The 21946-nt window shown below is 45.3% G+C and overlaps 2 protein-coding genes across 2 annotated transcripts in view; one reads left to right on the top strand and one right to left on the bottom strand.

Annotated features, from left to right (window-relative positions):
- LOC108524502 (YY1-associated protein 1-like) overlaps window positions 1-2739 on the bottom strand; it is an 18039-nt gene extending 15300 nt beyond the window's left edge. Inside the window, exons 1-2 of the mRNA XM_017865620.1 lie at window positions 2508-2739; window positions 1917-2053 (exon numbers count right to left, since the gene is read on the bottom strand). Of these exons, the coding sequence (XP_017721109.1) occupies window positions 1917-2053; window positions 2508-2656 (286 nt within the window). The 5' untranslated portion in view covers window positions 2657-2739. The remainder of the gene's footprint in view (window positions 1-1916; window positions 2054-2507) is intronic.
- A 152-nt stretch (window positions 2740-2891) lies between these two features.
- The window catches only part of DAP3 (death associated protein 3), a 59960-nt gene continuing 40905 nt past the window's right edge, over window positions 2892-21946 (top strand). Inside the window, 1 exon segment of the mRNA XM_017865619.1 lies at window positions 2892-3009. The gene's annotated coding sequence lies outside the window, so the exon portion shown is untranslated.

Below are 21946 nucleotides of genomic sequence, written 5' to 3'. Positions count from 1 at the left end.
ATTGTGCTTATGCTCATCTTCTAACTTGAGGGCCGAGTGTCTTTCATCAGATTCTCAGAAGGATAAATGACCCCCCAAAACTTTTAAGAACCACTAATCTAGCCTATCAAGAAACATCCCATTTTCCAGAAGAATACAGTTAAGTTGGCTTAGTTCATGCATTCTTCCCTCATATTCACAGAGGGGATTCTTACTATATGAAATCAATCTTTCAAAGGATTCCTTCAGCCCAGCCAAGTTCCAACATCCACAGGTACATATATTAACAATCACCAGAACCCAAAACAGTTCTCTCATTTTAATTCCACACTGCTTCACTCAACTTAATATCTACCCCTGTCAAAACAACTCCCCTCAGGTTGTACCCAGGCTATTTACAGAGACACCTTGATTATCCTCACCCCAAGGCATGGATGATTTATTGAACAGGCAGTCAACAAATATTTGTTGAATGAATGAAAAGGATCCTTCCTCCCACAGATTTCAAGTTAAGCTGTTAGCCACCCATGCAGCTGCTCTGGTAGAGGTTAAGCTGTGAAAGCCTTCTCTCCCTCACACATACAACCTCAAGTGTCAGAAATGCTCTGCTTCCCCATAAACAAAATAAGATAGCCATGGATATGCATTTCATACAGGTCAGACTGGGCAAGGACATCTACTTTCCACATACATATCTGACACCATCGGTCTCCTCCAAATACAATCCAACCAGTCATATGTGCTCCTATCTTTCCAACATACTCAGATTTGCCGACAAAGACTTCCTGAGGCACCATGGTATGCTGAATATACTGCTGCAGTAGTAGTGAAAATATGGGAGTTACAGTCTCAACTTTGTCACCAATTTAACATGCGGCCTTGGAGAAGTTCTCTCCTTATGCCTAAATTAACTATTTTGTAAAATGGAAGAAAGTATCCTACCATTTTCACAGATTTAGTATCACAAAGAAATTGAAAGCGCTTTCTTACTGTATTGTAAACTATTACTATAAACCCGCGACAACAAATAAGGCCACCCATTCTTTACAGCTTTGTAGCAATGATTCTGTTAAAGATATTTTGGGCCTTCACATTTACACAACTCACTCTAACCAAAGGCACAAACTATTCTTAAGACCACAACTGGCTATGCCAAGTTTCTCCCCTCCATGACCTCACAGACACATGCTGTATAGAACACTACCATTGCCACTCTTTCCCAACAAGTAACTAGGGGCTCCCAATTCCTAAAATACACACACATATCAACCTGCAAGGAACCTCCCAACATTTATTCAAGAAATAAGCTAACTTATAAGGGGAACTCCATTACACTTACACAAATAAAGGCAAACTCTTCCGGAAACACTTTCCATCCTCGCATACACACACCAACACAGCCGCTACACATCAACAGACCATCTGTCTTCTAGACCAAAAACACCTCTTTCCATGGAAAAACTAATCAGTGACATTTATTAAACTTACAACACTGAGATCATCCTGCCGTTCCTACGTACCATTCAACGCGGCAGGGACACCACAGACCTTGTCACACAGGTAAACTCCCCTCTCAGGATCGTGTCCTCGACCACTCTTATCCCTTAATTAAACACACACAAACTGGACTATGGGGGAGGCTCCGATCATGCCTACAAACACAAACTAACCTGTCAGGGGCACACACGACTCCGCCTCCACTCGCTTACTTTCCAGCCCCCTCCGGGAGTCCGCCTGTCAGGGACACCCCTTCACCCCGCCTGGAGGGACTTCCCGGTAGGCTCAGGATCCCCCTCCCTGCTCTCCCCTCCCCCATCTTCACCACTGCTCTCCCGGAGGTCCAGGTCCGGGAGATGACAGTGGCTCCCAGGAAGCCCAGGATTCGATCGCTGAGACAGTGCTTAGGCCCGAAGGCCTGCCCAAATCGTTCTACTCACCGTGTCGGAGGCCGAAGCCGAGAGCGACGAGAGTGCAGGGAAGTGGGGAAGAGGGGGTGGCCGCCAGGCTCCTCCGCTTCCCTGGGTCCACGGCGGATCCCTCCCGTTTGTCAGGAGGCGGCCAGCGGGTAAGCTGACTGGCGGAAATGCGAGAGAGGAGAAGGGAAAGGTGGAGGCTAAAGGGGGCAAACTGAGGGGAGGCGGGTCCCGCAACCGAGACTGAGATCGTCTCCCCTCCGCAAAGCGAACCCAAAATGGCGGCGGCGGCAGCAGAGTGGCGGCAGCCGCTCCTCCAGATGGAGGGAGCGAAGGGCGCCTAGCGCCCCCCCAACCTCCCACTCCTCCCTCCTCGCGTTCTTCCCCACCGTCCCCCGCTCCGCCCGACTCCAGCCGCGTAGCGCGCGCGCACGCCCGCCCGCAAGCGTACGAGTGTCTACCGGCTAGTCGCTGGCTGCTCCCACCAACCACCACCTTCGGCCGCCCAGCGCGCCAGCCACCCGTACGCGCTCACCCACGGGAACCTCCTCGCCCAGTCCCCCATTCCCCCTCAGGCCCTGTCAAGCCGCCTCCGGCGCAGACCCTCACGCGTACCTTCGGTGGCGCAAGCCCAAGCCTCTTCCACCTTCTCTTCCCGCTCCCACGGCCACCAACCGCCGCCAAAGCAGCCGCTGCCAGCACCCCCGCAACCCCCAACCCTCGCGCGTGCGCCTTCCACAGTCCCCACCGCGGGACTGTTCCATTCCTGTCGGCTGCAGGGGCAGGAGAGGAAGGGGCCGGCAAAGCGAGTCTGGCTTGCCGTTTGACTGGAATTGCCAGGGTGGCGGGCCGAATCCCACGACAACCTACCTCCCTGGGCTCGTTCCCGCGACGCTGCGGCTCGCCTCCTCCTCCACGGGACCCCGGCGATCGGATCGAGGGCTGCCTAGCGCCCCTCTGCAGGTAGGTAGTTGGAGGCCGCGGCGGCTGCGCGTCGAGTCGTTTCCGGCCGGATGACCCGAGCCTTTTACGCAGTCGCAGGACGGGCGCTTCGGTGCCGGCCCCAGGCAGTGTGTGTGTCAGTCTTCTGGTCTGGAGAACTAGTCCTCGACTCACGGTAAGGGAGTGGACCGGCACGGGGGATGTATCGCTGAGGGAAAGGAGCGGGACTCCGGACCTCCAGGAGGTAGGGAGTGAGGCCGGTAGGACCGGCGCGCCTCCGTGGGGATTCCTCCCGGGCGCTGCGTTACCAACCTGGGACCCGAGGAAGATCGGCCTGGTGATCTGCTTGTTGTTAAACAGCCTCGGATTTCTCGAATTTCACACCAGTGTCCATATGCGATTATGTTTGTTTGCCCTTGACGCGCTACTTATGGATAGTACTTCTTCAGCCTCGTTAGACAGCCTGGTGATAGAGGATGAAGAAACCATGTGCTTCTCATTCAGTTCTGGACTCAGTCTCCCTTGTTTTCAGCAAGCTATTTTTCTTAGTTCCTTGTCAAAAAGTGTACATGAAAATTAGGCAACTCCAAACATGCCTCCAGGGTTGGTGTGTGAAATAATAAGATAGGGCTGGGCGCGGTGGCTCACGCCCGTAATCCCAACACTTTGGGAGGCCGAGGCGGGTGGATCACAAGGTCAAGAGATCGAGACAATCCTGGCCAACATGGTGAAACCCCCGTCTCTACTAAAAATACAAATATTAGCCGGGCGTGGTGGCGGGCGCCTGTAGTCCCAGTTACACGGGAGGCTGAGGCAGGAGAATTACTTGAACCCGGAAGGCGGGGTTGCAGTAAGTTGAGATTGCACCACTGCACTCCAGCCTGGGCGACAGAGCAAGGCTCTGTCTCAAAAAAAAAAAAAAAAAACTAACTTTTTTCACTACATCACATTGTTTTCATAGTAAAATTTCTCATCAGCAGCATAACTGTGTGTCAAAGAAGAAAAGAGCCTTTAATGAAATTTCACTACACCAGTGTACAGGGAGAGTTACTTACGTATGGTCTCTGTGTTCAAGTAACTTTCAATAGCTATACTGATTAATGAATTGTCAGCTACATATAAGCAAATGAGGTAGGATTCTGTTCTTTTGTGACCGTAAGAGCATACCAGAAATTAAAATATATTAAATGCTCAATAAAATGAATGAACAAACTCTGAATTATTTGAACCAACGAAGATAGAATAATGGTTTCCCCAAGGATATTCACTTCTTAATCCCTGAAGCCTGCAAATATGATATGTTACATGACAAGGGAAAAATCGGGATGCAGAGGGAATTAAGGTTGCTAATCAGCTGACATTAAACTAGGGAGATTATCCAGGAGCCAGCGCTCCGCAATGGCCCTCTTCAGGTTTACTTCTGTAGCTGCCCATGCTTGTGTTCCTTTTCAGAAAGGCAGTAGCTGAAAAGCACAGAAGCTGCCAGTGCCACAGAATTCCCATCAAGCCCTGTTTCTTCACGTTGGAGTACTTGTGGTAATACCTGTAGTAACCTCTTTGAACGCTCCAACAGTGCCTTCTTGTGTGAGATCACGCATTAATATTTAGTTTGGCAGTTCCACTAGTTTGACATCCAGGAGTTTCTTCTCCTTCACTGGTACAGCTGACTCCATCTTGGGGTCCTGGTCTGATATAAACTTTTAAAATGAGGTTTCAGGCTGGGCACAGTGGCTTATGCCTGTAATCCCGACACACTGGACAACTGAGACAGGAGGATTACTTGAGCCCAGGAGTTAAAGACCAGCCTGGTCAACATAGCAGGACCCCATCTCTACAAAAAATAAGAAAATTTGGCTGGGCCATGGTGGCATGCCCAGGAGTTTGAGGCTACTGTGAGCCGTGATCACACCATTGCACTCCAGCCTGGGCAAGAGAGCGAGACCGTATCTCTAAAATAAAATAAGGTTTAAAATATTTAAAAAAAAATTTTTTTAATTTCTATTTTTAGAGACCTGCTCTCACTATGTTGGCTAGGCTAGAGAGTAGCTCCTGTGCTCAAGGGATCCTACCACTGCCTCAGCCTCCTCAGTAGCTGGGACTACAGGTGTGCGGAACTTTTTTTTTTTTAAGATAAAATTTACTGGAGTATGGTCAGGGTTTACATTTGACAAGTTATGGCAACTGCTATGTTGTAACAGTCTATAAATGATTTTTTTATTTAATGAGGGAAGAAATTTGAGATTTTTGTTTGGGTACAGGTTGAGTTTTTCTTTTTTTTAATGAAAATGTTTGGGAACAAGTGTTTTGGATTTGAGGTTTTTTTTTATTTTGGAATATTTCCATTATACTTACTGGGTGAACAACCCAAATTTGAAAATATGAAATCTCAAATGTTAGCATGAACACCTTAATAAAGTTAGGACAGTATTTTATAAACATTATTAATATTGCTAATTGTTAACATTAGAAATGAAAATCAAGAAAGGTAATTATCTGCAACATCATCACCCAGAAATACCAATTGTGCTGGTATATTTTTTCCTTTAAGTTTTTATCTTTATGCATCGCCACATCAGAACCATAATGTAAATATACAGTTGGACTGAGGTCAGTACCTCATGGGTGTACTATTGAGCCCTGTAATTCTAGGATGTTAACCCTGGTCATATCTATACACTTAACATGCATTTGTGAAGTTTTTTGAAACTTCTCAAATACAGCCTGGAGTCCAATTTGCTGAAGAGTATCTAGAATATCCACTACCCTAACAAGCAATCATAGTCCCTTCCATGGTAGTTTAAGTTTTAAATTGTCCACTGTTCTAAGTAGCATGATGAAATTTTGCACCACCCTGTCCTAGATGTGAATCAACATAACCATGCTGTATGTGCTACCCATCCGTTAGTCATTGACGTCATCTGCTTTTGACATCCAACTGTGGACATTGGCATGACTCAATGATTCAGGATCACCCAAAACAGATGATCTCCCTTAGGCATAGTCAGAAGGTCCAGAAGATTGATAGTAGATGAACACTATATCACATCAGTGAGTGCCTAAGTCACTCACTTTATCTCATCTTGTAAATGTTTTGTCATTTCACATCAACACGAGAAGGATGAGCACAGTTCAATGAGATATTTTGAGAAAGAGACCACATTCACATAACTTTTATTATGGTATGTTGTTCTAGTTGTACTATTTTCTTTCCATCCCCTGCCCCGCCCCCGCCCCCGAGATGGGGTCTCACTCTGTCGCTCAGGCTGGAGTGCAGTTGCTTGCTGCAACCTCAGCTCGCTGCAACCTCCCCCTCCCGGGTTCAAGCAATTTTCCTGCCTCAGCCTCCCCAGTAGCTGGGATTACAGGTGTGCGCCATCATGCCCGGCTAATTTGTTGTATATTTAGCAGAGACGGTTTCACCATATTAGTCAGGCTGGTCTCGAACTTCTGACTTCATGTGATCCACCCACCTCAGCCTCCCGAAATGCTGGGATTACAAGCATGAGCTTCTGTGCCCAGCCCAGTTCTACTATTTTTTTTTTTTTTGAGATGGAGTCTCGCTCTGTCGCCCAGGCTGGACTGTAGTGGTACCATCTCGGCTCACTGCAAGCTCTGCCTCCTGGGTTCATGCCATTCTCCTGCCTCAGTCTCCTGAGTAGCTAGAACTATAGGCGCCCACTACCACACCTGGCTAATTTTTTTTTTTTGTATTTTTAGTAGAGACTGGGTTTCACCGTGTTAGCCAGGATGGTCTCGATCTCCTGACCTCATGATCCGCCTGCCTCGGCCTCCCAAAGTGCTGGGATTACAGGCAGGAGCCACTGAGCCCGGCCTGTTCTACTATTTTCTTACTGGCTATTATTGTTCATCTCCTACTGTGCAAAATTTATAAATTAAACTTGATTATAGGTATATACCTATAGGAAAAAAATTGTGTGTAGTGTGTGTGTGTGTATTTAGTGATTAGTACTCTGTATGGTTTTAGGCATCCCCTGGGAGTCCTACAGTGGATCTCCCAAGGATAAGGGGGACTACTGTATTTCCTTCTTTCTTGCTTTCTCCATTATAGAAGAGCTAAGAGGGCTTTAAAAACTGGGGAGGTTTAAAAAGTGTATATTCAGCTGGACTCAGTGGTTCATGCCTGTGATCCCTGCACTTTGGGAGGCTGAGGTGGGTGGATCATCTGAGGTCAGGAGTTCGAGACCAGCCTGGCCAACATGATGAAACCTTGTCTCTACTAAAAATACAGGCCGGGCATGGTGGCTCACGCGTATAATCCTAGCACTTTGGGAGGCCGAGGCAGGTGGATTACCTGAGGTCAGGAGTTCAAGACCAACCTGGCCAACATGGTGAAACCCCGTCTCTACTAAAAATGCAAATATTAGCAGGGCGTGGTGGCACACCTCTGTAATCCCAGCTACTCAGGAGGCTGAGGCAGGAAAATTGCTTGAGCCCGGGAGGCAGAGGTTGCAATGAGTGGAGATCGTGCCACTGCACTCCAGCCTGGCGAACAGAGCGAGACTCTGTCTCAAAAAAAAAAAAAAATACAAAAAGTTAGCTGAGCTTGGTGGCACATGCCTGTAATCCTAGCTACTCAAGAGGCTGAGGCTGGAAAATCGCTTGAACCTGGGTGGTAGGAGTTGCAGTGAGCTGAGTTGGCGCCACTGCACTCCAGCCTGGGCAACAAGAGCAAAATTCCGTCTCAAAAACAAAAAAAAAATTGTAAACTACTTGCATAATTTCTACCAAAACCACCTAGAGGTACAAGACTGAGAGCTTTGCTGGACGTGATGCTCACACCTGTGATCCCAGAAGTTTGGGAGGCCAAGGTGGGAGGATTGCTTGAGATCAGGAGTTGAAGACCAGCCTGGGCAACATCGACCTCATCTCTATTAAAAAAAACTAAAAAATTAGCTGGCCATCGTTGTGTTTCCCTGTAGTCCAAGGTTGTCCAACCCATGGCTTGCACGTTGCATGCGGCCCGGGACGGCTTTGAATGAGGCCCAACACAAATTCATGACCTTTCTTAAAACATGAGTTTTTTTTTTTGGCAGCGTTTTTGCCGTTGTCGTTTTTAGCTCATCAGCTGTCATTAGTGTTAGTATGTTTTATATGTATGGCTTGAGACACTTCCTTTTCTGACGTGGCCCAAGAAAGCCAAAACATTGGACACCCCTGTTGTAGTCCAAGCTTCTCAGGAGGCTGAAGGGAGAGGATCTCTTGAGCCCAGGAGTCGAAGACTGCAGTGAGCTATGATAGCACCACTGCACTCTAGCCTTGGGGACAAAAGGAGACCCTATCTCAAACAAAACAAAACAAAACAAACAGAAAACCTGAGACCTTGGAGAAGTTAGCACTGTTGAAGTTTGTGATAATCAGTAAATTTCAGAACTCCTTTACTTTTGTAGCCCTAATGTTGTTCTAGGAATCCAGACCTGGGGAGATAGATATTATTAAGATAAGAAAATATAGCATAAGGAGTTCTGCCTTTTCTAGCTGAAATTATGAAAGCAATGAAAGTAGTCTTTGTGAACCAAACTTTTCCTATGGGACTTGGAATTTAGGACAATCTTTCTCAATCTCAAAACTGTTGACATTTGGGGATGGATCATTCTTTGTTGTGGGGGACTCTCCTGTGCATTGTAGACTGTTTAGCAACATACCTGGCCTCTACTCACTCGATGCCAGTAGCATCCTCCCCTCCCTCCTTCAGTTGTGACAACCAAAATGCCTCCAACCATTCATTGTCAAATGTTGGGGGAGGGGACAAAATCCCCCTGGTAGAGAACTACTAATTTAGAGAAAGATTACTGATCGTGAAGAATCAGTCCGGGTTTAGTAGAAAAGAAAGTCATGGCAGACTAGTACATCCTTCTTGTTAGAATTCCTAGAATGGTAGATCAAATTACATTATTGGTATGTCCTCATTAAAGTTAGACATTTGATAATCTCTCACAGTGGCTTTTTGGAGAAATGTATACTGAATGTTTAATTGGTTGAATAACCATACCTAAAGGCTACATGTTAGTGAAACGGGTTGAAGTTCTATTAACCACTGACATGCAGGCAGTGGTTGTCACTCTTGGCTGCACATTGGAATGAGCTGTGAAGCTTTAAAAATATTGACATCTGGCCGGGCGCAGTGGCTCAAGCCTGTAATCCCAGCACTTTGGGAGGCCGAGACGGGCAGATCACGAGGTCAGGAGATCGAGACCATCCTGGCTAACACAGTGAAACCCCGTCTCTACTAAAAAATACAAAAAACTAGCCGGGCGAGGTGGCGGGCACATATAGTCCCAGCTACTCGGGAGGCTGAGGCAGGAGAATGACGTAAACCTGGGAGGCGGAGTTTGCAGTGAGCTGAGATCTGACCACTGCACTCCAGGCCGGGTGACAGAGCCAGACTCCGTCTCAAAAAAAAAAAAAAATTGATGTCAAGTTCCCACTACCGGAGACTGTGATTTAATTGGTCTGAGGCACAATCTGTATATCAGAATTTTTAAACTGTACCGAGGGGGGCTGGGCACCATGGCTGAAGCCTATAATCCTAGCACCTTGAGAGGCTGAGGCGGGTGGATCGCTTGAGCCCAGGAGTTTGAGACCAGCCTGGGCGACATAGTGAGATCCTAACTCTATATAAAAGATAAAAAAATCAGCTGGGCGTGGTGGCACGCACCTGTAATGGCAGCACTTTGGGAGGCCAAGGTGGTTGGATTGCTTGAGCTCAGGAGTTCACGACCAGCCTGGATCACATATGAAACCCCATCTCTACAAAAAAAAAAAAAGTATATAAACTATGTACTCAAGTATATAGTTTATATTACTATACTCAAGTTATTCTAACATGCAGCTGTGGTTGAGAGCTACTGATCTAGTCTATGCTAGGTAACCCTATCCTGTTAAATAGTTGTATCAATGACTTGAATTAGATTAATGAGGATATAATTTTCAAATTTATGCCTTTTACAAAATTTTTAAAGGGTAGGTAATGTCGGTGATAGATATAAAGACAGAAGAAGATCTCCAGATGTGGAATCTTCTACTGGATCCTGTAACAGAAAGAAGACATTAGGCTGGGTGCAGTGGCTTATGCCTGTAATCTCAGCACTTCGGGAGGCAGAGGAGGGTGGATCGCTTGAGCCCAGGAGTTTGAGACCAGCCTGGGCAACACGGTGAAACCCCATCTCTACAAAAAGACACAATAATTAGACAGGTGTGGTGGTACACGCTTGTAGTCTGAACTACTTGGGAGGCTGAAGCAGGAGGATCGAGGCAGAGGTTGCAGTGAGCCGAGATCACGCCATCACACTACAGCCTAGGTGACAGAGTGAGACCTTGTCTCAAAAAAAGAAAGAAGACATTAGCAGAAACACTGAGGAAATCCAAATAAAGTCTGCAATTGAGTAAATAGTATTGTACCAGCTTTAATTTCTTAATTTTGAAAATTGTACTGTAGTCATATGTATATAACATTAAGGAAAGTTTAATGAGAATTATAAGAAAGCACTTTGTACTGCCTTTGCAACTCTTCTGCAAATTTATTCTTTTTTTGTTTGTTTGCTTTGAGATAGGATCTCACGGCCAAGACTGGAAGGCAGTAGTGCAGTCCTGGTTCACTGCAACGTCAAGCTCCTTGGCTCAAGGGATCCTCCCACCTCAGCCATGATCAGCTAGGACTACAGGCACATGCCACCACATCCAGCTAATTTTTTTTTTTTTTTTTTGATACGAAGTCTCAGTCTGTCGCACAGGCTAGAGTGCAGTGGCGCGATCTGGGCTCACTGCAAGCTCCGCCTCCTGGGTTTACGCCATTCTCTTGCCTCAACCTCGCGAGTAGCTGAGACTGCAGGCGCCCACCACCACGCCCGCCCACCACCACGCCCGGCTAATTTTTTGTATTTTTAGTAGAGACGGGGTTTTACCATGTTAGCTAGGATGGTCTCGATCTCCTGACCTTGTTATCTGACCGCCTCGGCCTCCCGAAGTGCTGGGATTACAGGGGTGAGCCACTGCACCCGCCTTTTTGTTTTGTTTTGTTTTTTGTTTTTAGACTGACTCTTGCTCTGTCATCCAGGCTGGAGTGCAGTGGCACAGTCTCAGCTCACTGCAACCTCTGTCTCCTGGGTTCCAGCGATTCTCATGTCTCTACCTCCCGAGTAGTTAGGATCGCAGGCGCCAGCCACCACACCTGACTAATTTTTGTATTTTTAGTAAAGATGAAATTTCACCAGGTTGGCCAGGCTGGTCTTGAACTCCTGACCACAAGTGATCCACTTGCCTCAGCCTCCCAAAGTGTTGGGATTACAGGCGTGAGCCACCATGCCTGGCCAATTTTTTTGATTATTATTAGAGATGAGATCTTCCTATGTTGCCCAAGCTGGTCTTGAACTCCTGGTTTCCCAAAGTGCTGGGATTACAGGTCTAAGCCACTATGCCCAGCCTCCACTATCTAACTTCAGAACATTTTATCACCCCAAAAGAATCCTATCAGTAAGTTGCTTTCCATTTCTCCCTCCCATTGCCTCTCACAACCACTAAATCAGTTACATAATTAATAAGCAAATTATGGACATTTCATGTAATTGAAATCATACTATATGTGGTCTTTTGCAACTGTCTTCTTTTACTTTGTTTTCAAGATCTATCCAGATTGTGTCATGCAATCAGAACTTGTTTCGTATTGCCAAATAATATTCCATTATATGGCTATACCACGTTATGTTTATTCATCAATTGATGGACATGTGAGGTATTTCTACTTTTTGGCTCTTATGAATAATACTGCTATGAACATTTGTGTACAAGTTATACATACACTTGTTTTTATTTCTCTTTTATACCTGAGAGTGGAATTGCAGGTTCATATGGTAACTCCATGTTTTACCTTTTGAGGAACTGCCAGACTTTTCCAAAGTGGCCTTACCACTTAAAAAATCGCGCCGGGCGTGGTGGCTTGAGCCTGTAATCCCAACACTTCGGGAGGCCGAGACGGGTGGATCACGAGGTAAGGAGATCGAGACCATCCTGGCTAACACTGTGAAACCCCATCTCTACTAAAAAACACACACAAAAAAACTAGCTGGGCGAGGTGGCCGGCGCCTGTAGTCCCAGCTACTCGGGAGGCTGAGGCAGGAGAATGGCGTAAACCCGGGAGGCGGAGCTTGCATTGAGCTGAGATCCGGCCACTGCACTCCAGCCTGGGCGACAGAGCGAGACTCCATCTCAAAAAAAAAAAAAAAAATCGCAACAGCAACATGTAAGAATCCTAGTTTTGGCCGGGCGCGGTGGCTCACGCCTGTAATCCCAGCACTTTGGGAGGCTTGAGTGGGCAGATCTACGACGCGCTCAGACGCGATCGAGACCCGTCCTGGCCTAACACGGTGAAACCCCCGCTCTACTACTAAAAAATACAAAAAAAAAAAAAAAAATTATGCCGCGGGCGCGGTGTGGTGGTGCACGCCTGTAGTCCCAGCGCTACTGGAGGCTTGTAGGCAGCGGAGAATGGCGTGAACTCAGGAGGCGGAGCTTGCCCAGTTGAGCCAAGATGGCGCCACTGCCACTCCCAGACTCCAGCCTGGGCGACAAAGCGAGACTCTGTCTCAAAAAAAAAAAAAGAATCCTGGTTTTTCCAGATTCTGTCCAGCACATGTTATTATCAGTTCTTTTGATTTTCGTCATTCTAGTGGGTGTGAAGTGTTATCTCATTGTGGTTTTTATTTGCATTTTCTTAATTTTGGGGGACCAGCCTCAACACCACCCGTAGGGTATCCAGAATCCAGCGGCGACAAAAGAATGAGAAGAGACAGGTTAAGAATTCATAAAGGTGGGAGCCAGGGGGCCATTTGCAAAACGGAGGCAGCAAAAGGCCCAGAGTTCTGGTCTCCACACTATTTATTGAGTACAGTCACTTAGATCTAAGATGTTCAGGGCAAAACAGTCAAAGGGAGGCAGTATGTCACACACGTAATCTGTAGCAGTGGCAGTTTAAGTGAATCTCCTTTGTGCTCAAACAGCATATCTTTAGTTAGCTGGTGGGAACTGATACACAAATTGAAGTCTCACCTTTTCCCTCAAGATAATATTTTTCTTCCGAAACCCGAATATGAGATTGGGCCATGATTAACTTCCATAATTTGGGATGTTCAGGGCCTATTATTGGATTAATCATTTTTGGATGTAGGCCGGCTGTACCAAAATCGGTCGAAATTATGGGAAACTGGGCACGTTTTTCAGTGTAAGCAGTGTCATGTCTTTGATAGTATAGTTCCTTTTGTAGTCCTGTCTTGCATCTATCATTCTGATTGGTACAATTAACTGCAAAGGTCCTCTTAGGGGACCAATCAATGACAATTCCATAGGAATTATTTTGCGGTACCACAGCGTGATCAGAGATACAATCCTGGTGGGAGTAGTAGCTCACGCCTGTAATCCCAGCACTTTGGGAGGCCGAGGCCAGTGGATCACCTAAGGTTGGGAGTTCGAGACCAGTCTGGCCAACATGGAGAAACCCCGTCTCTATTAAATATACAAAAATTAGCCAGGGTGTGGTGGCGCATGCCTGTAATCCCAACTACTTGGGAGGCTGAGGCAGGAGAATCCCTTGAACTCTGGGGGTCAGAGGTTGCAGTGAGCCGAGATTGCGCCATTGTACTCCAGCCTGGGCAACAAGAGTGAAACTCCGTCTCAAAAAAAAAAAAAAAAAAAGAGATTCAGTCCTTTCAAATCAATATTTCTAAATCCTTTGACCTTTGTTGAGGTTGTTGACACCTCTCTTTTCTGGGCTTAAACTGTTACAATTGAACTGAGCTCTGAGTGATCCGGGCTCCATCTAGAAAATAAATGATAGGATACTGGTGTTTGATTATGACCTGGAATTTTAACTAGCCACTGTTGTCCGTAGCCTTTTAGGCAACCGATAGCTGGCCCTATGCAAAGCAGGGGAACTGATAACCCATGGACACATTTATTAACATTCCTTCCTCCTCTGGGTGAGAGGGCCCATGAGTATCTGTAGGCTCAGGCATCCAAACGCTATTATTAACATAAGCCTCAACCGGGGGTTCCAACCATGTGACAGGCCTAATTAATGGCAGAAATGGGATGTATGCCCAATAGGTATAATTTTGGTCTGCTGTAGCCACAGGGAGACTTACCGCCATAGTAATTACCGCTATCATAGCTACCGTCAGGTTACTCGAGGTTAGTGGTTTTTGTTGTGTTTTCAGGTTTTCTTCTGCAAGGTGGGTCAGCCTCTTGATCTGTCCCCAAGTTGGTGGGCTTGCTTGACAGGTTTTGTTGGTCTTCATCTGGTTGGCTGAAATGTTCATTCGAGCCATCAGGCATGCTAGGGGGTAGAGATCTTGGTTCCAAAAGCCTTTTCTCTTCTTTGGAATTTTGCTCATCGTAGAATTTAAGGTATCTTGTAGCCAAACTGGAAACTGGTTTTCTTCTGGAGATAATATAAGCAAACCCTCTTCCCCATGTTATAACTCTCCTTCTTTCCCAGGTCTTTGTTTTAAAGTCCTTCCACCACACAGGTTTTCCTTCATGAACATTTACCTTCTGTCCTTTTACATGCTGTCCAGCTGCTGTAGTAACCTGATTCCGGGAGATGTTCAAAAAATTTAAGGTAATGAGCCAACTGTAATTGCATATGAGGAGTGGAATATTCCATATCTCTTCCTATTTTCTATTTATGTAATTACATTTTTAAGGTTCAATTGGCTCGCTCAGCAATCGCTTGCCTTTGAGAATTATAGGGGATAACCGTACTGTGTTCAATGCTCCATTGTTTTAAAAATGTTTGGAAAGATCTACTACAGTAGCCTGGTCCATTGTCTGTTTTAATTTTGTGGAATTCCCATGACAGTAAAACAGGAAAGCAAGTGTCTTTTTATATGTGGTGGTGTCTTGCTGGTTTGACGAGTAGCCCATATAAAATGAGAATAGGTATCTATGGTCACATGGACATAAGAAAGTGTGCCAAATGCAGGAATGTGGGTGATGTCCATTTGCCAGATCATGTTAGGTGCCAACCCTCGAGGATTAACACCATTTCCTTGATGCGCTAGTTGTAGTACCTGGCACTGAGGACAATGTTGTACAATGTCCTTGGCCTGTTTCCACATAATTTGACACTTCTTTTTAAGTCCTGCTGCATTAAGGTGTGTTAATGAGTGGAAAGTTTGGGCATTAGTAAGTATGGGGGAAACCAACAAGTCAGCTTGCTCATTAGCCTCAGTTAAGGGTCCTGGAAGATTGGTATGTGCTCGGATATGGCTTATATAGAAAGAAAAATCCCGAGCACGCACAGCTGTTTGTAAAGAGTTGAACAATTGATAAAGCTGTTTATCAATAATATATTTAATTAAGACAATTTCAATATGCTGAGTAGCTTATACAGCGTAAGCTGAATCTGAAACAGTATTAACTAGCTGATTAAAATCTTCTAATACTGCAATCATTGCCTGTAATTTAGCTCTTTGGGCTGAGGAAAAATTAGTGTGGATAACTTTATCACAAGGTCCCATATATGCCGCTTTCCCAGTACTGGAGTCATCAGTAAAAACAATCATGGTTCCTTCCAAAGGGGCATCATGAGTAATTTTTGGAAGAACCTATGTAGTTAATTTTAAGAACTGTAAAATTTTATTTTTAGGATGATGATTATCAATACATTCAATAAATTCTACTAAATCAACTTGCCATGTAACTGAGTTAATAAATGCTTGTTTAACCTGATTTTTATTTATTGGAACTATAATCTTATTGGGCTCAGTGCCACAAAGTTTAACACTTTGGATACGAGCCTGTCCAATTAAAATTGTCATCTGATCTACATACACTGTAAGTGTTTTCATGGTATTATGTGGCAAAAAAGACCATTCAACCAAATCATTATTTTGAACAATAACCCCCATTGGGGAGTGTGAAGTAGGGAACATAATGAATTGAAAAGGCAAGACTGAGTCAATCCTACTGACCTGGGCTTACTGAACTTTTTTTCAGTTACTCTTAACTCATTCATGGCCTTGGGTATTAATTCTCTTTTACTGTGTAAGTTGGAATCTCCCCTCAATATTGAGAAAATATTAGACATAGCATAAGTAGAAATTCCTAAGGTGGGCTGAATCCAATGATTATCTCCTAACAATTTTGAAAATGATTTAAGGTTTTAAAGAATCTTTTCTGATTTGAACCTTTTGAGGCTTAATGGCTCTATCTTGTACTTGTATCCCCAAATATTGAAAAGGAAGAGTTGTTTGAATTTTGTTAGGTGCAATAAGCAATCCAGCATTTGTAATTGGCTTTTGCAAAGATGAATAATGTTGAATAAGTTGGTCTGTATTTTTCTGTTGCACATAGTATGTCATTCATGTAATGAATGATGTAACAATCTGGAAATTAATCTCCAACAAGCTGGATAGCTTTGCCTACAAAAGTTTGACAAACTGTGGGACTGTTTAATATACCTTGGGATAAAACCTTCCAATGATATCTGGCTGTAGGTTCCTTGTTATTAATGGCAGGGATAGTAAAGGCAAATTTTTCAAAATCTGTCTCTGCTAAAGGAATTGTAAAGAAGCAGTCTTTTAAATTTATAATAACAAGCAGTCAGTCTTTAGGGAGCATGGTGGGGGATGGGAGTCTTGGTTGTAAAGCTTCCATTGGTTGAATTACAGCGTTGACCTCCCGTAAGTCGGTCAGCCTGCACCATCTACCATACATTTTTTTAAAATCACAAATACTGGGGAATTCCAAGGAGAGAAAGTGGGTGAAATATATCCTTTTTCTAGTAGCTTTTTAACTATTTCATGGAGCGCCCCCAAGTTTTCCTGAGGGAGCCGTCACTGTTCGACCCAAACAGGATGCTTCAGGGCGAGCCTGCATTGCTCCTTCACCATAGTGAACTGTGGGTTGGACAGTAATGGGCACGGCAAGCCGAGTTTCAGGCTCCCTCCCCCTGCACTCACTTGGCTGAGGAGGAGGTGGGCATTCCAGACATTTCTCTGAAGTAGCTGTGGGCTGAACAATTTTCTGCATAAGTTTAGGGAGACTGGGGGGATTTGCAGAAATCACCTCTGGCGTTGGGGGAACCAGCCCCCGATATTTCAACGTAGGTTATTTTCTATTTTCCGTAAGTGTCGGCTGGTCTGAGAAATAAAGAGAAAGAGTACAAAACAGATAAATTCTACAACTGGGTCACTGGGGTGACATCACATTTTGGCAGGTTCTGTGATGCCCCTGAGCCACAAAACCAAGTTTTTATTATGGATTTCAAAGGGGGAGGGTTGTACGAATAGGGAGTGGGTCACAGAGATCACATGTTTCAAAGGCAATAAAATATCACAAGGGCAGAGAGGCAGAGCAAGATCGTAAGGCCAGGGCGAAACTAGAATTACTGATGAAGGTCCATGTCCCGCAACAGGAAACAGGGTTTGAGAGCAGACAACCGGTCTGACTAGAATTCGCTAATTCGCTAGAATTAGAATTCCTAATCCTAGCAAGCCTGAGGGCACTGCAGGAGACCTGGGTGTATTTCATCCCTTATCTACAACTGCGTAAGACAGACACTCCCAGAGTGGCCATTTTACAGACCTCTCCCTGGGAATGCATTTGTTTTCCCAGGGTTATTCCTTGCTGAGGAAAGAATTCAGCGATATTTCTCCTATTCGCTTTCTGAAAGAAGAGAAATATGACTCTGTTCTGCCCGGCCCCTCAGGCAGTCAGACTTTATGGTTATCTCCGTTGTTCCCTGAAAATCGCTTTTATCCTGTTCTTTTCAAGGTGCCCAGATTTCATATTGTTCAAACACACATGCTTTACAAACAATTTGTGCAGGTAACACAATCATCACAGGGTCCTGAGGCGACATACATCCTCAGCTTAGGAAGATGACGGGATTAAGAGATTAAAGACAGGCATAGGAAATTATAAGACTATTGATTGGGGAAGTCATAAATGTCCATGAAATCTTCACAATTTATGTTCAGAGATTGCAGTAAAGACAGGCATAAGAAATTATAAAAGTATTAATTTGGGGAACTGACAAATGTCCATGAAATCTTCACAATTTATGTTCTTCACCATGGCTTCAGCCGGTCCCTCCGTTCGGGGTCCCGGACTTCCAGCAACACTCCGGACTCTCCCTTTTTGTTAGTACTTGGTAGAGGCGGCTCAGAGGCCTGATCATTAAACTCCCCTCTCTCCTCCTCTGACTCAGCCTCATCATCTATCTGAAAAGGCTCCAGTGCTGCACACACCAATGACCAAACTGACCAAACAGGCAAAGGAATTTCCTTTCCCTTTCTATGTGCTCTTTTAAGGTCCTTTCCAACTCTTTCCCAGTCTTTCAATTCCAAAGTTCTCTGTTCCAGGAACCAAGGGCAAAGTTGTTCCACAGCATAAAACAAATCCATAAGATTTTTCGTATCAACTTTTACCCCACCATGCTTCAAGAGCTGCCATAGCAAGCTCAAATACATGGCGTACTTACTTTCAGTTTGTTGCATTTGTGTCCCTAGCTTTCTCGGAGTGCCACGCTTACCTGCAGAGCTTAAAACCTTTTCGTCCTGGCGAGTCCTTTGTCTGTCGATCCTCCATTTCACACACTCGAGTGTTCCTTCACTGGATTCTTTCGAGCCCCACGTTGGGCACCAGAATGTTGGGGACCAGCCTCAACACCATCCATAGGGTATCCGAAGTCCGGTGGCAACAAAGAAATGAGAAGAGACAGGTTAAGAGTTCATAAAGGTGGGATCCAGGAAGCCAGTCACAAAATGGAGGCTGCAAGAGGCCCAGAGTTCTGGTCTTCACACTGTTTACTGAGTACAGTCACTTAGATCTAAGAAGCAGATGTTCAGAGCAAAACAATGAAAGGGAGGCAGTACGTCATACACGTAATCTGTAGCAGTGGCAGTGTAAGTGAATCTCCTTTGTACTCAAACAGCATATCTTTAGTTAGCTGGTGGGAGCGGGCTTAACTAGGGTCCTGCATATCTAGCCACATTCCAATGCTTCAGAGGAGCATCCTTCTTCTTGAGTACAGTGTTTGTAGATAAGAGAGCAGGATGCGCTCAGAGCATGGGAACATAATGGTGATAAGAAGAACTTCCTCCTCAGAGGCCTCTTGTGGCTTTACACAACTTATTGTCCCTTATTTTTATGGCCAGTTTATACAGGCACCCCATAAGCCTTTTTCCCAACACTTAATGACTAGTAATGTTGAACATCTTTTCATGTGCTTATCGGCTATTTATATAACTACTCTGGAGAAATGCCTATTCAGATATTTTTCCTTTTTATTTTTTTAATTTGAGGCAGGGTCTTACTCTGTTACCTGAGCTGGAGTGTAGCAGTGTGATCACAGCTCACTGTAGCTTGAAGCTCCCAGGCCCAGGTGATCCTCCCACCTCAGCCTCCCAAGTAGCTAGGACCACAGGCTCACACCACCACACCTGGCTAATTTTTTAAATTTTTGGTAGAGGACAGGGTCTCATTATGTTGCCCAGGCTGGTCTCAAACTCCTGGGCTTAAGCAATTCTCCCATCTCAGCCTCCCAAAGTGTGAGAATTATAGGTATGAGCCATTGCACCTGACCCTTCTGCCTATTTTTAAAATTGAGTTGCCTTTTTTTTTTTTTTTTTTGAGACGGAGTCTCACTCTGTCACCAGGCTGGAGTGCAGTGGCATGATCTTGGCTCACTGCAGCCTCCACCTTCTGGGTTGAAGCGATTCTCCTACCTCAGCCTCCCCACTAGCTGGGACTATAGGCGTGCACCACCATGCCCAGTTAATTTTTGTATTTTTAGTAGAGACAGGATATCACCATGTTGGCCAGGATGGTCTCAATCTCTTGACCTCATGATCCGCCCACCTTGGCCTCCCAAAGTGCTGGGATTACAGGCATGAGCCACTGCACCTGGCCTTGAGTTGACTTATCGTTAAGTTGTAAGACTTCTTTATATATTATGGATATAAGTTAAGTTTTGTGTGATTTGCAAATATTTTCTCCCATTCTGTGGGCTGTCTTTCACTTATTTGATGGTATCCTTTGAAGTACAAGTGTCTGATTTGGATAAAATTCATTTCTCCATTTTCAGTTTTTTTGCTTGTGCTTTTGATGTTATGGTTAAGAAACCATTGCATAACACATTATAATGAAGATTTACTTTCTTCTGTAGAAAATTAGAAAACTTGGGCCGGGCCCAGTGGCTCACGCCTGTAATCCCAGCACTTTGGGAAGCCAAGGCAGGTGGATCACGAGATCAGGAGATTGAGACCATCCTGGTAACAGGGGGAAACCCTGTCTCTACTAAAAAAAAATACAAAAAGTTAACCAGGCGTGGTGGTGGGTGCCTGTAGTCCCAGCTACTTGGGAGGCTGAGGCAGGAGAATGGCATGAACCCAGGAGGCAGAGGTTGCAGTGAGCTGATGAGCCAAGGTCACGCCACTGCACTCCAGCCTGGGCGACAGAGCGAGACTCTGGCACAAAAAAAAAAAAAAAAAGAAAATTCAAAAACTTGCCCCTGCAAGTTTTGTACCTGGAGCTTTTATGAGTAGGTCTGTGATCTATTTTGAGTTCATTTGTGTATATAATGTAAAGTAAGGGTCTATTTTCATTCTTTTGTGGGTGAATTTCAGGTCGTCCCAACAGCATTTGTTGAAGACACTATTCTTTCCTCATTGAATTGTCTTAGCATCCATGTTGAAAATCAGTTGACCAGGCTGGGTGTGGTAGCTCATGCCTGTAATGCCAGCACTTTGGGAGGCCAAGGCTGGTGGATCATGAGGTCAGGAGTTGAAGACCAGCCTGGCCAAGATGGTGAAACTCGGTCTTTACTAAAAATACAAAAAATTAGCCAGGTGTGATTGTGGGCATCTGTAATCCCAGCTACTCAGGAGGCTGAGGCAGAGAATTGCTTGAACCCAGGAGGCAGAGGTTACAGTGAGCTGAGATGGCGCCACTGCACTTCAGCCTTGGTGACAGAACGAAACTCCATTTCAAAAAAAAATCAGTTGACCATGATGTAAATGTATGCCAATACCACACTATCTTGATTACTGTAGCTTTGTAGTAAGTTTTGGAATTAGGATGTATGAGGCCTCCAAATTTGTTCTTTTTCAAGAATACCTGGTCTTTTCATTTCCATATGAATTTTTTTTTTTTTTTTTTTTTGAGACGGAGTCTCGCTCTGCCGCCCAGGCTGGAGTGCAGTGGCCGGATCTCAGCTCACTGCAAGCTCCGCCTCCTGGGTTTACGCCATTCTCCTGCCTCAGCCTCCCGAGTAGCTGGGACTACAGGCGCCCGCCACCTCGCCCGGCTAGTTTTTTTTTTGTATTTTTTAGTAGAGACGGGGTTTCACCGTGTTAGCCAGGATGGTCTCGATCTCCTGACCTAGTGATCCACCCGTCTCGGCCTCCCAAAGTGCTGGGATTACATCCATATGAATTTTGAGGTTAGCCTGTATATTAGTCCATTTTCATGCTGCTGATAAAGACATACCCAAGACTGGATAATTTATTAAGAAAAAGAGGTTTAATGGACTCACAATTCCATGTGGCTGGGGAGGTCTTACAATCATGGCAGAAGGCAACAAGGAGCAAGTCACATCTTACATGGTGGCAGGCAACTACCTCCATGATTCAGTTATCTACCATGGGGTCCCTCCCACAACACATGGGAATTATGGGAGTTACAATTGAAGATGAGATTTGGGTGGGGACATAGCCAAACCAAATCAGCTTGACAAGTTTTTTCTTAAGACAGGGTCTTGCTCTGTCACCCAGGGCTAGAGTGCAGTGGCATGATCTTGGCTCACTGCAACCTCTGCCTCCTGGGTTCAAGCAATTCTCCTGCCTCAGCCTCCTGAGTATCTGGGACTACAGGTGCCCGCCACCACACCTGGCTTATTTTTTGTATTTTTAGTGGAGATGGGGTTTCACTGTGTTAGCCAGGATGGTCTCGATCTTCTGACCTCATGATCCACCTGACTTGGCCTCCCAGAGGCATGAGCCACTGCACCCTACCTAGACTTTCTTTTTTTTTTTTTTTGAGACGGAGTCTCGCTCTGTTGCCCAGGCTGGAGTGCAGTGGCCGGATCTCAGCTCACT

The sequence above is a fragment of the Rhinopithecus bieti genome, unplaced genomic scaffold (genome assembly GCF_001698545.2).
Source record: "Rhinopithecus bieti isolate Rb0 unplaced genomic scaffold, ASM169854v2 scaffold_83627, whole genome shotgun sequence".
Lineage (NCBI taxonomy): Eukaryota > Metazoa > Chordata > Mammalia > Primates > Cercopithecidae > Rhinopithecus > Rhinopithecus bieti.
Note: the sequence above shows the minus strand (reverse complement) of the source record. Positions and strands in the feature narration are given on the sequence as shown.